The 16,584-nt window shown below is 37.2% G+C and overlaps 1 protein-coding gene across 3 annotated transcripts in view; it reads right to left on the bottom strand.

Moving 5' to 3' along the window:
• The window catches only part of Zfc3h1 (zinc finger C3H1-type containing), a 55,849-nt gene that overhangs the window by 11,563 nt on the left and 27,702 nt on the right, over positions 1-16,584 (bottom strand). For all 3 annotated transcript variants that reach the window (XM_006988969.4, XM_076553923.1, XM_016007383.3), the window contains 13 exons: positions 16,229-16,378; positions 12,535-12,709; positions 11,924-12,055; positions 11,004-11,546; positions 10,800-10,909; positions 9,393-9,524; positions 9,173-9,294; positions 7,791-7,892; positions 7,516-7,635; positions 6,322-6,505; positions 4,465-4,651; positions 2,246-2,434; positions 1,069-1,306 (listed from right to left, as the gene is read on the bottom strand). In XM_006988969.4, coding sequence (XP_006989031.1) covers positions 1,069-1,306; positions 2,246-2,434; positions 4,465-4,651; positions 6,322-6,505; positions 7,516-7,635; positions 7,791-7,892; positions 9,173-9,294; positions 9,393-9,524; positions 10,800-10,909; positions 11,004-11,546; positions 11,924-12,055; positions 12,535-12,709; positions 16,229-16,378 — 2,384 coding nt within the window. The remainder of the gene's footprint in view (positions 1-1,068; positions 1,307-2,245; positions 2,435-4,464; positions 4,652-6,321; positions 6,506-7,515; positions 7,636-7,790; positions 7,893-9,172; positions 9,295-9,392; positions 9,525-10,799; positions 10,910-11,003; positions 11,547-11,923; positions 12,056-12,534; positions 12,710-16,228; positions 16,379-16,584) is intronic.

Genomic DNA, 16,584 nt, shown 5'->3' with positions numbered 1-16,584 from the left:
GCCCTGTTCTGTGACACTTCAAAAGGTCTTAAAATTCACCATCATCCCATTAATCAAGTTTAATCTTTTCATTACCTAGCAGAATTCTTTTCTAAGGACTCTCCTTCAAATTCTCTTTAAACTCACTATACAAACTCTCATTAGCTTGCTTTTTATTTCCCTAGCTCCGCTAACAGGAACAACCTTTTCTCTTTCTTCACTGGGTTATTCAACGATTTACTAGGTGCTTACCTAGGAATTCATCCAAAGTGCTCAGGAAATATAGAGAAACAAGCACAGGCCTAGTCTCTGAGAAGGTCCCTTGGGCACATCACAGTCCTCTCTTGCTTCAAAGCTCAGTTCCACCTCTCAGACACCTTCCTTGAACATGCAAACCTATAATAATCTCTCCCTCTTGAGTTCAGGACTTGTACCAAATAATCCTATAAATACCAGATTCTTTCCTCTGTAGCACACAATTCACACTACATACTAATACACTATATATATGGTCTTATATACTTAATAATTATGTCAAATGCAGAGATCTCACAGAGATTATACTTATTTTATCCTTATTGTAGGGAGGAACAGGTTTTAAACTTTATTATATGTTCAATGGCAGATATATGTTTAGAATATAGTAGTCATAAAATTCATTGATGGAGAAAATATTAGCTAGATGAAAAAACAAAACCTATCCTTTAAGCGTCCTCCTTAAAGGATTGCCAGAAGAACAAAACCAAAATCAAATAAACAGGAAACCTAGTTCTCAAATTCAGTCAATTCCTCTACCCCAATTATATTATCAGTAAGGGGGTATGGATTCAGATGCACACGTATTTATTAACACATTTAACTGATATCCTTTGCCATATATAATAAATCATAATGTAACTTTTCATTTTCATAGATGTAATGACCATCTTAAGTAATTCAGTAATATTAAGAATATTTAGATAATAAACTGCAGTTTTACTTAAGTTATCGAATTTTACGAAGAATTCTAATGAATAAATGAACCAGTGTGCTAAACATTGGTTTTGTAATTTGTAATGGTTCATGTTATAATTTATAAATATCACTTACCTTCAAAAACTGCTAATAATAAGTCAGGATTAGTCTTTACATCTTGAACCGCTTGCCATGGCATTACAAATGGTTCTGTGTTAACAATTCTTGAAGGATTAGCATTGGATGGATCATAAAGTTTTGAAGGGAGACTATTAAATTCAATAAGATGTATGTAGGCCAGCCACGCCAAACAGCGATCATCTGTCTTTAGGTACTCGGCTACTATTGCATCATTAGCCAATTTTAATGCATTCTAGGGAAAATGAAAATAATTTGAAAGTGTTTTTAAAAATACATTTCTATCTACAATAAGATTCAAATCTAAAGAATGAAACTGTTGCCGGGCGGTGGTGGCGCACACCTTTAATCCCAGAACTCGGGAGGCAGAGGCAGGCGGATCTCTGTGAGTTCGAGGCCAGCCTGGGCTACCAAGTGAGTTCCAGGAAAGGCGCAAAGCTACACAGAGAAACCCTGTCTCGGAGAAAAAAAAAAAAAAAGAATGAAACTGTTATATTTTAAGTGATTCTTAAATACATAAGTGAAAAAAAAATTTTTTTGTTTTTTTTTTTTTGAGACAGGGTTCTTTGTGTAGCCCTGGTTATCCTAGAACTCACTCTGTAGACCAGGCTATCCTCAAACTCACAGAGATCCACCTGCCTCTGCCTCCTGAATGCTCCATTAAAGGCAAGTGTCACCACTGCCCAGCTTGTAAGTAAAAATTTTTATAGTCACTAAATTTTTAAATTACCAATCTTGAGATGAACACAGATTTTAACTACCTTACCTTAAAGTTTATGATAAAATACGAAGAAAAGTATTAAGTTTCCTTACACTTAAAATATGGTAAGTTAAAGACCAAGCAAACAACAGAAAAAAAGTGAAAACACACTCCGCCCCCCGCCCTCCCCATTAATCCAGGTGATTTTCATTATGGGTTGATCCTTTTAGATTGTATTTGAAGGCTTAGCTGGTGAGTATCTAAAACAGTCTTCCCATGTTTCCTTGTAAGAACTCTAAAAGAAGACAGCATGCCGACCAAACAAAAGTAGAATGTCCCCACAACTTTACTTGTAAGTGACCAAAGAGGAGTTCAAATCCAAAGCCTGCGCCTTACAATCCAACAAGGCTACTCACGTCTTAGAGCAGTACACATGCTCTCCAAACCGAAAGGAAATAGTGTGAAAACGCTCACCTGTAAAATTGCAAGAGCACTCTGGCATCTCCCCGTGAACATGTGCAGCTGGACTCTGAACAGGAGAGCCTCCAGAAGCTGGAAAGACAGCACGTCTGAGGACTCCCGCTTGGCTGCCCCCATCAGAAACTGCAACAGCCTCTCACACACGTAATCCTTTTCTTCAAAGGTGCTTTCTAGGTGTAGAAACTGGTCAAAAGAGGGTCAAATAATTAATCTTGCTTTACAGGAAAAATCTGAGATTTTTTTTTTCAATTAAGAGTCTATGTCTCAATAGATGTACAGTTTATGAAAAAACTTACTTTCCAGTACAATATCCCAACCTGCCCTTCTGTGACAGATTAGACCCCAAAAATCACATGAACTAAAACAATTAGATGTACTTACTCTCCAGATCATCATGGAGAGCAATTCACTTCATTTCTCTGACTCAACATACAATGATCAAGACCATGACAGACATACAAAGCCTAAGTTTATGATCATGCACAATCTGTGTTGTTTAGGTATGTGACTATTTAAAATTTGAAGAATTTGAAGAGTCTGCGGCCTGGAGAGATAGCTCAGCAGTTAAGAGCTGCTCCAGAGGTCCTGAGCTCAAGTCTCACCACCCACACAGTGGCTCACAATGGTCTGTGATCTAGTCCCAGAGGTCCCCGTGCACTCTGGCACCCCAGGCACCAAACACACAAGTGATGCAGACACACACGCAGGCAAAACACCCGTGCACATGAGATAAAAAAATTTAAAAGAGACTTCTGGATTAGAAATGTATGACAGATTAAAGATCAAACAAACTTAGGAAAAATATACATCTTTTGAATATTCTTTCCATGGAAAATCTTGTGATAATCAACAGTATCAACTTCAGAATAATAAATATATTTATTATTAAATATATTATTAAATAAATAATAAATAGCCTTTGCTATTCAAGTCTATTCAGCAGCTCAGCTCAGAAAGGACAAGTTACAGTAATCAATTCATTGACTAAGAGGCATTACGCTATCCAAACTTATATCAGAGGTAAATGACAAATCTGAGGCATGTTGGCACAGAAATGCCGTAAAGCTGAGGAAGCAGGATTATTTTAACCCAGGAGTGAGCCAGCCTAACCAAGCCAGGAAATGGCATTTCAAAGGAACAAACAAATAAAGTGACATTTATAAACCTGTTTCCGGGACTGAAATATAACTCAGTGCAAAGCGGGTGCTTACTGTTCACAAGGATCCAGTTTTAAGGCTCAGCTAATTCTGAAACACAACAATCATCTATAAATTTATCCAAATCTAATGGTTCCTGAGTTCAGTGGGCAGGAGTTATTCCTGAGTTCAGATATTGACAAACATGAATCCTTTTCACAAATGGATCAATTACCATTTTAAGTTTACATAAGAAAAAATATTCTGGCCAGGCAGCGGTAGCACACGCCTTTAATCCCAACACTCCCAGGCATATCTCTAAGTTCGAGGCCAGCCTGGTCTACAGAGGGAGATCCAGGGCAGGCTCCAAAACTACACAGGGAAACCCTGTCTCGAAAAATAATAAATAAGTAAGTAAATAAATAAATATACGGGCGGTGGTGGCGCACGCCTTTAATCCCAGCACTCAGGAGGCAGAGCCAGGTGGATCTCTGTGAGTTCGAGGCCAGCCTGGGCTACCAAGTGAGTTCCAGGAAAGGCGCAAAGCTATACAGAGAAACCCTGTCTCGAAAAACCAAAAAAAAAAATAAAAAAAAAATAAATAAATAAATAAATAAATAAATAAATAAATAAATAAATGAATGAATGAATGAATAAAAGAAAAACTATTCTCTCAAAGAAAGGTCCAGTATTAGCAGAAATTACAGGTAAGACTTCACAAACAGTGAAGAAAAAAATTGTTTTAAATCCCAGTAATTTTAATTTTACACAACAGAAATTTAAAAGAATTTTTTTCACGTTTTGTGAAACTCCCTTAATTTTGTCCAAATGAAAACTGCATAACAATGTGTCTAATATTTTAATTATTTTTTCTTTAACGAAAAAATTTAACAATGTCTTCTTTAAATATTCCTCATTTTTAGTCAACAATCTATCCCTACAGAGAAGTGACTGGGAACCTGAGACTCTGGTAAGTAAATCTACACATTGATCAAGTATAGACTATTAAGCTACATACCAAGGAATTATGAGCATAGCATCCATCTCAACCACGTGGTCGCTGTCTTCTCTACTTACAGTCCAGAAGCTCTGGTAGTCAGGAGCATACTCCACAGCTGTTTCACACATCTCCTGCACCTCCTCCTTGGTCCCTCTTTTGGAGAACAATCTGAGGTAATGGCACCAAATTTCTGGATTGTCCTTATTATTTTCCAGCGCTCGAGCCAGTACATTCAGAGCAGAATCCAGAGATTCTGAACACAGTCTGTGTGTTAAAAAGGAAGGGCAAAGCGTTCCATTACAGGACGTCTGAGCAGCTAAGGCTAAAGCTCAGTGCCTAGCAGGCACATGGCACCAGGGTCAATCAGCAGCAGTGCAGAAACAGACTGAACAAACATATTAATGTTACCATCTAAGGAGAGCTACTCAAATGAACCAAACTAAAACGCTACTTTCTGTTAGAACCTACAAGAGCCAGGACCACAAGGAGAAAAAGCAATAAATTAGGATTTCAAATCACATTTGTCAAAGCCCAAAGGTCCTGATCTCCCATAGACTAAATAATTTCTTTTTAAGTGGATATTCAGCAAGCCTTTATCACAGATAAAAACATAGTATAATAAAAGCACTAAGATTATCAACTTCAAATGTGATCTACATACATATTCAGCAATACCTTTTATGATTTTTACTGTTTGAAAACAGAAAAAGTTAAACAACTCTCTCAAGGCCAGCTACTGCCAGCACAAAATATCAAAGCTTTCAATATAATAGCTCTTTTCAGCTCAAGGGCTTGCTATCTCTTAAAGAAGATAATTCTCTCATGATCCTATTCATAGAGTAATGTACAGTTCTTTTGTCCCTTACTCAATAAACGAGTCAGACAAGAAAGCACTGTAACTTACCCTATTCTCATGGAAATCACACCAGGCAACTTAAATAAGACCATATTCTGGTGTATGTGGTTTATCAGCACTCTGCAGCCACTGCCTTATTTAACAGGTTTTATACTAAAGTTTTGAGATAAGTCTTTCCCAGTAGACTACTTAAAAAAAAAGTTATACTTGAAAATTACATTGTAAAGATTATTCCCTGGCTTGCTCTCCACTATTAAAAAGCAGAGTGTGAAATTTGTAACAGAAACTACTAGCTATGAAATTACTTATCGTAACTTGAATATAACCATGCACAGAAAAAACACTAATTACATCAGACTTTAAAGTTGGTCAAATAAACTTAAATCTCCATTTCAAATTAACCTAAAATTTAAATTGTCCCATTCTCATCATAATTTTGCCAACAGACTTTTTTCCTTTTTGTTTTTTAAGACAGGCTATCACTATGTAGCCTTGGCTGGCCTAGAACTCACTATGTAGCCTAGGCCTGACTCAAACTCATAGAGATCCACCTGCTAGGATTAAAGATCCATGTGCAACAAACTCCAGTATAATTTACCACCTGTTAATTGACTGAGCCATGAACACGCTCTATTCTTAAACTTTTCAACTCGCTTTAGAGCAGTAACAAAATACTTTTGGCTTTGTCAAAAAAAAAAAAAAAAATAATAACGATTCAATGCTAGGAAGGATGGAATCTACCTATAATTTCAGTACTTGGAGAGTAATAAGAAAGCATAGTTCAAGGTCATCCTCAACTACACAGCAAATTCTAAGCCAATCAAGGTTACATTAAGACCTTGTTTCAAAATACTAAAATACTCAACCAGGTGCGCTGGCTCACACATGTAATGTCAGCACTTGGGAGGCTGAAGCAGGACTGCCTGGGCCAGGAAGCAAGTTTCTGACCAGCCTCGGTCAGAGTGAGACCCTTTCTCAAAACAAGACTCCACTGATAATGAGAAGGAAACCTAATGACCATAGCTGAAATAAAATAAAAAAGGCATAAATATTTCAAAACAATGTGAAGCTGACCTACCCCTCATTTTGATTCAAGCACTTGTATGCGAGTTTGAGCCAAAGTTGTACATGAGAAGGATTTTCGAGTACACTTGCTTCCAAATTAGCAATGTCATCAGTTTCACTGGTGAAATACCTAACATCATCTGGAGTGACAACAGTATCCAAAGCTGGAACATTTATTTGGTTCTCTGGTCGGAAGGCTGTAAGGACAAATACCATTAGCTTTATATCTTCTTTAACAACCCAAGGGGTTAGATGATTTTCAGCTCTAAATCTGAACCGTCAGAAAATTAACCATTCCAATCTCAGCACTTCCGGAAGGAAGAATGGTGCTATTTCAAGCATCAGGAAAACAAGAATAAATAAGACTTAGCTTATAAACTACAAGTATGGTCTGCTGGTAAATTATATTAGACATATTAATTATGTTTAGGGTAAGTGATATCAATAATTGTGAATTATAATTTAAAAAATAAACTAAATGTTAAAATGCAGCCATGATGGCATACACCTATAAACCCAGCACTCCAGAGGTGGACGCAGGAGATCAGTAGTTCAAGGGCAGCCTTGGGTACATGAGACCTTGCCCTGTCTATGTGGGGGGAAATCTAAGTTAAAAGTTACAAAGTATTTCTTCTACATCTCAATGACAGAATCATACATTATATAATCACAAATAAGCACACGAGTGATGAGTGAACCTGGGCTTCATTATTAATCCACAAATTATGCAAACTAGAAATAAGAATGCAAGATGTACTCAACCATGAGTTTCTTCATTGGTTTCAAACACACACACACATACACACACACACACACACTTTACTGCATGTCATAAAATACAGACTCCAAAATAAAGCAAAAAAGAACATGTGCTTTCAAGACTCCAGCAAGGCAGTGGTTTTCAAATGAAGCTATGCTCACCCCACTACAGCATGTCTGCAAATATATGAAACATATTTATTAGTGTTCCTCCCATTTATTGGGCAAGGAGCATGAATGAAAATGTCCTGCAATGTCAGGATCAATTCTGCACAACAAATACTTATATTGCAATTGCATTTAAGACAATGAAAAACACCAATGATACAAGTTTAAGAAAACATATTTTATAAACTAAGTTAACAGATACACTGGAAGAATTGTCAGTGTTTTAAAGAAGAGAACACCACCTTAATTCTAGATCTCATCTAGATCTAGATCTTCTTACCATACTGAATTGGTCCTGTAGACTGCTCATCATCACTACTGAAATTATTCTCTGATACAGGTTTTCTACAAAACTTTGGCTTCCATTTTCTTTTGTCTTTGTAAGTTGTAAATGGAGGTGCTAACACAGAGAGGAGAAGATTGTTAACTGGTGTAACTAGGTTTTCTTTATCATACTGAAGACTTTAAAAGACAACATTCACATAATGCCAGATGGTCTGCAGTTCTACAGAAATAAACACGCATGCATACACACACACACACACACATACTTACTATGACCTTTACTTTCATTAACATTGCTAACAAGGAGAACAGCCATCTGGTCCATTGACATTCGGTCTTTGTTTACTCCAAAAAGTTTTTCAACATACTTTTCTGAAAATAAAAGTGATACTATATTCAATATAAAAAATTGACTGTAATAACCATGCTAACTAAAAGATTACAAAGCAAAGAATAACTTAAGACTTAAGCTATATATGGTACTACTCAGTAACATCTATCAACTATGAAAGGTCAAGGCCTACAGTTAGCTTAACTACTATGACAAATCTTTCCTACCATACCACAATATATACTGAGATTGACAGTTCATGAACTAAAATGGACTACATTATGAAGTAAAAGTAGAAGGCCCAACCAAATGAGGAATGATGAAGTTCAGTGACTTTATAATCACTCTGGATAGTGATACACACGTACGTGCACACACGTTAATTCCTTTAACCCAAAAGACATTATTTGGCACCAAAATCTGGGGAGAAATTCAACAATACTAGCTCACAGATGTTTTTTAGTAATCTATGGTTTCTACATCAAATTTTATAATAAAGTACTTGCTACTTTACTACAAGATTTAGAGGCTAAACCATGTTGTTAACCTTTAGTGCTCCTGTGTTGTGGAACAATCCTTTTCTACACTCTGAATATGTATTACTCTCATTGGTTAATAGAAAGCTGACAGGCCAGTAGCTCAGCAGGAAGTTAGGTGGGAAAGCCAAATTGAGAATGATGGGAAGAAGAAAGGAGGAATCAGGAGAGATGCCAGCAAGCCAGCCACCCAGGAAGCAAGGCATCGCTAGAGGACAGGTAAAGCCATGAGCCATTTGGCAATATGTAGATGAACAGAAATGGGTTAATTTAAGAGTTAGCTAGCAACAAGCCTGAGCTATCAGCCAAGCATTTATAATCATATTCAGCCTCTAAGTCAGTTGGGACCAGGCGGTTTGGACAGGAAACATCCATCCATTCGTTAACACTCCCGTGCTTTTGAAAACAGCAAAATAAAGTAAAAGTCTACATTAAAGTCATCAGTAAACTGTCTACGCAAGTGTTGCTAGTTTTTCCTAATAAACTGAACCATTTAGATGACTAAAGAACTTTCTGAAACAATGGTAATGTCTTAAATCACTGCTGTCCTACTGGCCAGCACCTGCCACTTGGCTACCAAATACTTAAAATGTGGCTACTAAGACTGATGAACTATGTTTTTATTTAAATTTACATTTAAAGGCCAATACGCAGTTAGTGACTACTGTATTTGATAGGGCAGATCTAGGTAAGTGTCATAAGTGTGAATTACTGGCTGTTTAAAATGTCATAAACTGTGTATGATTTTTTTAATTCCCTAAGTTAAACAAGAACTCTTTACAAACCTGTAGCAGAAGCAACTTCTTCATCAGTGCTTGTCTCTGAACATCCAATCAATGATAGATTATATGACAGAATGTCCTGGAACAACTGTTTTCGGCTAAGTGTATAGTCTTGCACATGCTGCCTAAAATAAAACAAAAGCACAAAAGATAACCATGTACTTATCTAAATTAAGGAACCATAACTTTCTCTAGAAATTCCTTCCAAATAAAAACTACTCACCACTGACAATCATCATCATTACACGTTCCTGTTAAATCAAAACGGCAGAAACATTGATCTGGCTCAATCATATTACTGTATGATACTGAACTTAGGGGAAGTTTTTCCTTGGTTCGATAATAAGGACTAAATCTAGAAAGAAAATGAAAAGGCACATTATAGTCCATACACATTTCTCTAAGAGCTAGACATTTTTCTTTCTCGGTTAAAACTTCTACCCCTGCTTACCTTATCAAATCAACACCCAAAAGTAACTACAAATAGCCAGAATATACATAACAAGAATAACTACTTTTATAATGGGAACATGAGAGACATCACGTAGAAAACTAAGTGAGGTGGTACACAACTGTTTCTAGCATTTGAGAGGCTGAACTCAAAGAAAGCCAAGCTGATGTAGGAAGGCTCCACCTTATTTTTAAAAAAGGGCCTGGAAAGCATTCAGTGGTAGATACCTACCTAGCATATATGAGGCCCTAAGTTCAATTTCCAGTATAAATAACAACCACCACCATAAAGCTTTAAACGTTTTATAATACAGAAAAAAATATATAAATAATGCTATATTCTAAGCTTTTTTCCCCTACCACACAATAAAATGCTATTTACTAGTATTTCTTGCATACATTACCAGCCAATAAAAATGCTAGGATATGAGCCCATACTACTTATTAAATGCTTTATAATTTTATCATACGACCACACCCATTTAGCCATCCACAACTTCGAGCATTCTGAAAATGTTGTGTGACAACATTAGCCATCTCAGAATGTCCAAGTCAACCTTCTGAAGGCCGGCCAATGGCAACTGAAGAGTGCTAAATAGAAACTCAAAACTGAACATCTGTACTGTCCAGATGTGGCAGCACACACCTATAATAGAGCAGTTGAGAGGCAGAGTCAAGAGGATTACTTAAAATTTGAGGCTAAAGAGCAAGTTCAAATATAGCCACAGCTATGCAGTGAATCTATCTTAAAAAATAATGTATTTGCTGGGCAGTGGTGGTGCACACCTTTAATCCCAGCACTTGGTAGAGCCAAGCGGATCTCTCTGAGTTTAAGGCCAGCCTGGTCTACAAAGCAAGTTCCAGGACAGGCTCCAAAGCTACACAGAGAAATAAATAAATAAATGATAAATAAATAAATAAAATGAATATATAAATGAATAAATTAAAAATTTCACAAAACTCTAGTCCTAAAATACTTAACAGAATTTGAACCTAAAGAACACGCTGAACTGCACTTTCTGGCATGATTTGAGAACAGCAATACACATTTTTGCCTTCCTTGAAAGGTTTGCTTTCCAGGTGACTAATTCAAATGCTTCTATGTATTAACATATATTCAACGTAAAGCATTAGGAGCCAGGGGAGCCCTGAAATTCAAACAATTAACTATCTTTTATACCTGTAGGATTTAAAGACTAGAAGAGGACTCTGGTAGGGCCTAAAGGGGCATGGTTTCACTTCCGTTGTTTTACTCTGAGCTGTAACAAAATCCACATCCACAGCAATCTCCTGCAAAAGCAACCAAAAATCACAGTAACTCCACATGACAAGTGAGGCACCAGGTAAACTCTAGACTTCATACAGACTAGGAAATGGCACTGACCTGACCGTGCAAAATCTTTTCTGTAATGCCTGTGGTTGTTTTTAAAATCAGCTGTTTTAAGCTGTCAGCTTTGGAATACAATTTTTGTAATTCACCAATTTTTAACCCTAGAAACAGTTCTGGCTTTTCTACAGTACTTTTACTGAGCTTGTTTATGCACTCTTTGTTAGGGGTATCTGTGTGTTTAAGGTTGGGCTTAGTGAAAGCATTAGAATCCAGGAAGGATCTTCTCCGTTCTCTATTGGAACCTGACGAAACTTCATCATCGACATCATTTTCTTCTGTGTCCAAGGTCAATTTATCTTGTGTCAGATCGTGAAGTGAGGGCTGAGGTAAAGAAAACTCAGGTTCCTCTTCTACAACGGGAACAAGATTCTGTTGTTCCTTGGCTTTGAGGGCTCGGGCTTCTTTTAACTTTTGAATTTTCAAGGCATATTCATATTCTAGCTTTTGTAGTCGTCTTTTTTCCATAGCAATTAATTCTGCTGAATGCTTTCTTGGACTTGATATTGGAGAATTATCCAATCTCATCACTTTGTTTGGCTAGGGGAGAAAGTAAATATTTTATAGCACTTTATGCAATCATATACAATTCCCCACAAGATAATTCTATCACTGAAATATAATACCAACATCACAAGACCAAACTGACAAGGAGAGCCAAACTATTTAACAAGTCAACATACATTTGCTAGTTAATCTGTGACCAACAAAAACTAAAGCCAATGCAAAATAAATTTTAAAAGCATACAAAAATGTAGGTATCATTAAAATATACTCTAGATTTTATAGAGACTATTAATACAATCTGTTCTCTGAATTTACAGCAAAGTTGGAGTTAATTTTTACATCTCTTAGTTTAGAAGGACCATTAAAAACAAAAAACAGACTCTCCAAAAATATTCCTACGAGCAACTTACTCCAAGGCGATCTTGTTCCAGCTTGCGTTTCCCTAGCTCTTTACTGGCCACTGCCTTTGCCCGAGCAAGCTCTTCTCCATACTTCAGAGTCAAAGCTTTCTTAATGGTAACACGCTGTTGAACTCGGTGAATCTGAAAAGAGAAAATGTATCATTGAAAATCCTAGGAAATATCCTCTTAAACACAATAGCTTTAGAGGCATTATCAAAGTAAAAATACCTTAACAGTATGTCTTGATAAGAGACCACACGTTACATATATGTTGATGGTGTAAGTTCAAATTTTTCCCCTTTGCCTTAGAGGAAACACACACACACACACACACACACACACACACACACACACACACACACACACACACACACACCCTATAAAATATGCAGTTTGGAGGCTGAAGAGATGGCCCCGCAGTTAACTGCTTGTCCAGAGGACTGGAGCTCAGCTCCAGCCCCCAAGTGGGGCTGTTCCAGGAGATACCACCTGACTCTGGTGAACATCAGCACACATGCGGCAGACACCAGACACATACATTAGGAATAAAAATACAATTCTTTTTTTAAAATGCAGTAAACAAAAAACTACAGTATTTAATTTTTTAAAAAGAACATTACTTGTTCTTGGAGCTTCTTCAAAAACATCCTGTTAACACTGAGGATTTTTTCAGCTGCTTGAAGTTGTTCTGTAAGTTTTGTAATTTTTGCTTCGGCATTTCGAACAGACTCTTTCTTCCTGGCTTCTTGCAGTACTAGATTCTTTAAAACTGATTCATCTTTGATCAAGAGAATCCTGAGTGGTAAATAATAAAATTCTTATTGTTTCCTAAACTAGCAGTTTGACACCATCAAAACAGAGAAATTTCAAAGTAATAATATAATAATGCATTCAAAGAATTTTTAATCTTACATGCAAGTTAGAATTTGAAAGACATAAACTGTTCTTCTGTTCATAAACTGAAGATGTACCTTCCATGCTATGAAATACAGTTTAGCACAAGACAAATGCCAACACCAAATACACTTATAAACACTTTCAGAATATACTGTGCTCAGAATATTTAATATCTAATTATATTGGTCAGAAGGAAAACAGAACATGTTCTGTATATAATATCTCATACTGCCTTGCATTGCTCCTGTTTTAAAAAAAAAAAAAAAAAAAAAAAAATCACAACTACATTCACTTTCATGATTCACAAAAAGAATACCAGAATACCAGGATCAGAAATGTTAGAAATGAGGCTATGAACACCTACTCCTCCCTTTTCCTTAATGACACACAGACAAACACTTGGAAGCTTGTCTGTAAAGTCCCTGGGTGCAGTCTCAGCAGCCGGCCAGCACGTGAGCGTCCTGCAGGCAGGCGCTCCACCACTGCTGCTACTCACTGGGCTCTGTAACCCACAAGACTCACTCCGCCACCCAAACCCACGAACTCATCCTCCTGCCCTGGACAACCAGATCCACCATCACATCAGCAGCCTCTAGAGGCACCAGCTCCACCTACACCAGTTGGAAGAACAGACCCACTCTGCTCCCCAGTCCCACCTACCCCAGCATCCTCTGCATGAACAGCCCTCTCCAGCAACATCAGCAGACAAGTGCCACCCACACCAGATGGAAGAACAGGCACAGGCAAAACCTACACCAGTTAGAAGAACAGATCCCATAGGCATAGGCACAACCCACACCAGCCAGAAGAACTGGACAGTATGCTGGATCTAGGCACACAAACCCCCACAAACCTCAGCTGAGACAACCCTACTCAACCTGACAATCAGCCAATCACCAGAACCCTTGGTCATTCAGGCCAAAAGACAACAAAGGAAACAGACAATAAAGAAAGAAAAAACCCATTCAAGAAAGACATCACAAGAATCAACACCTGTACCTATAATTATCCCAAACCCAGATGGGTAAATGGCAGTGTAAGAACACATTCAACAATATAAAGAGCAATATGGCACCACCAGAACCTAACGGTTCTACAAGAGCAAAACCTGAACATCCCAACTCAGATGATGCAGAAGAAAACAACCTTAAAAATAACTTTATGAAGATGATAGAGGCCCTTAAAGAGGAATTAAAAAAAAAAATCCCTAAAAGAAACAGGAAAAGACAAACAAAAAATTGGAAGAAGTCAATAAATCCCTTAAAGTCAAGAAAAAAACAAACAGGTGAAGGAAACAGTTCAAAACTTGAAAACTGAAATAGAAGCAACAAAGAAAACACAAACCAAGGGAATTCTGGTAATGGAAAATCTGGGTAAATAAACAGGAACTACAAATGCAAGCATAACCAACAGAATACAAGAGATGAAACAGAGACTCTCAGGCGTTAAAGATATGATAGAGGAAATAGTCATTGGTCAAAGAAAATGTCAAATCCAACAAATTCAAACACAGAACAGCCAGGAAATCTGGGGCACCATGAAAAGACCAAACCTAAGAACAATAGGGATAGAAGAAGATGAATTCCAGCTCAAAGGCACAGAAAATATATTCAACAAAATCATAGAAGAAAGCTTTCCCAATCTAAAGGACATGCCTATGAAGAATTATGAAGTTACAGAACACCAAATAGACAACCCCCCCCCAAAAGTCCCCTTACCACATAATAATCAAACCACTAAACATATAGAATAAAGAAAGAATATTAAGAGCTGCAAAGGAAAAAGGCCAAGTAACAAAGGCAGACCTATCAGAATTACACCCAACTTCTCAATGGAGACTCTGAAAGCCAGAAGGTCCTAGACACTAAGAAACCACGGATGCCAGTCCAGACTGCTACACCCAGCACAACTTTCAATCACCGTAGATGGAGAAAACAAGATATTCCATTGTTTAAATCTGGAGAAATCCAGATTTAAACAATACCTATCCACAAATCCAACCATACAGAAAGTACTAGAAAGAAAACTCAACCGAAGGAAGTTAGCTGCACCCACGAAAACACAGGCAATAGATAATTGCACACCTGGAAATCCCAAAGAAGGGAAACACACACATACTACCACCAGCAGCAGCAAAATGAAAAAATAACAGGAACTAATAATAGTCACTGGTCATTAATATCCCTTAATATCAAGGAACTCAATTCACCTATAAAAAGACACAGGCTAACAGAATGGATATGAAAACAGGATCCATCCTTCTGCTGCATACAAGAAACACACCTCAACTTCAAAGACAGACATTACCTCCAAGTAAAGGGTCTGCCAGACCAAAACTTAACAGAGAAATGAGGGAACTAACAGATGTTATGACTCAAATGTACTTAACGGATATCTACAGAACATTTCACCCAAACACAAAAGAATATACCTTCTCAGCACCTCATGGAACCTTCTTTAAAATTGACCACATACTTGGTCACAAAGCAAATCTCAAAAGATTCAAGAAAATTGGAATAACTTCCTGTATCTTAACAGATCACCATGAGTTAAAGTTAGAATTCAAAAACAGAACAAATTACAAAAAGTCTACAAACTCATGGAAATTGAACAGCACTCAACTGAATCACCATGGGTCAAAGAAGAAATAAAGAAATTAAAGACTTCCTAGAATTCAATGAAAATGAATGCACAACATAACCAAACTTATGGGACACTATGAAAGCAGTGCTATGAGCAAAGTTCATAGCACTAAGTGCATCCATAAAAAATTTAGAGAAATCTCACACTAGAGCGCCTGAAATCTGAGGCCAGCTTTATGTACACACCAAATTCCAGGCTACCAAGAGCTACATACACCTCAAAAATAAATTTAAATACACACATACATACATCACAATATCTTATATGAATATGTTTTTTTCTAAAAAAAAAAATAAAAACGTTTCCAATGAAGATATTCTAAGAGATTCTAAAATGAGTAATTTTAGCTAGGTTTCAATCTGCCAACCTTCCTTTAAGGTCTTGGTATCTCTAATGGAAATATTAATTACTTTTCATAAATGTGTCAGTCAATAGAAGGAGTAACTGCTCTAGTTCTACCACGTATAAGAGTTCATGATCCAGGGGTTGCCCAGCACACCTCCCCTCACACATCTACACTCCTGTCCAGGTACCCAACACATCCCTATATGGAGTTCTTAAGAGGCTAGTGGGGAGGGAATGTAACCTGTCTGTCCCTGAAGTGTGTGTGTGTGTGTGTGTGTGTGTGTGTGTGTGTGTGTGTGTGTGTGTGTGTGTCCATAATCCTAGAGTAGTTAATAACGATATATGCAGATATAAATATAGACAAAGACCCTCCAATCTAGGCACATTCAGATACATGACATATTTAATCAGACACTGAGTGAAACTCACTTGTGTTTTTTAAGCTTTGCTTCTGCATCTGCAACTTGCTTAGTAACCATTGCTATTCTACCAATCCCATCCATTTCCACATCCGAGTTCGCTGGGGATGATGAACTTGTCTTCAGCTGATCAGATTTAATCAACCGCTGCTTCTCACGACTAAATTTGAGAGAGATGAATTAGGCCAGAGTTCTTTAAAATATATTGTTTTATAGAATACATGCACATGACAGACTCAGGTTGGCATGCAAAGCTAACAGTGCAGTTGGGCTTTCCTTGCTGTCTTTACATTGACAGGTGATAACCAACCTCTCCATGTGGAAATCATAACATTGACTCCCTAACTAGGATAAAATCACCATTGC

The sequence above is a fragment of the Peromyscus maniculatus genome, chromosome 18 (genome assembly GCF_049852395.1).
Source record: "Peromyscus maniculatus bairdii isolate BWxNUB_F1_BW_parent chromosome 18, HU_Pman_BW_mat_3.1, whole genome shotgun sequence".
Taxonomy (NCBI): domain Eukaryota; kingdom Metazoa; phylum Chordata; class Mammalia; order Rodentia; family Cricetidae; genus Peromyscus; species Peromyscus maniculatus.
Note: the sequence above shows the minus strand (reverse complement) of the source record. Positions and strands in the feature narration are given on the sequence as shown.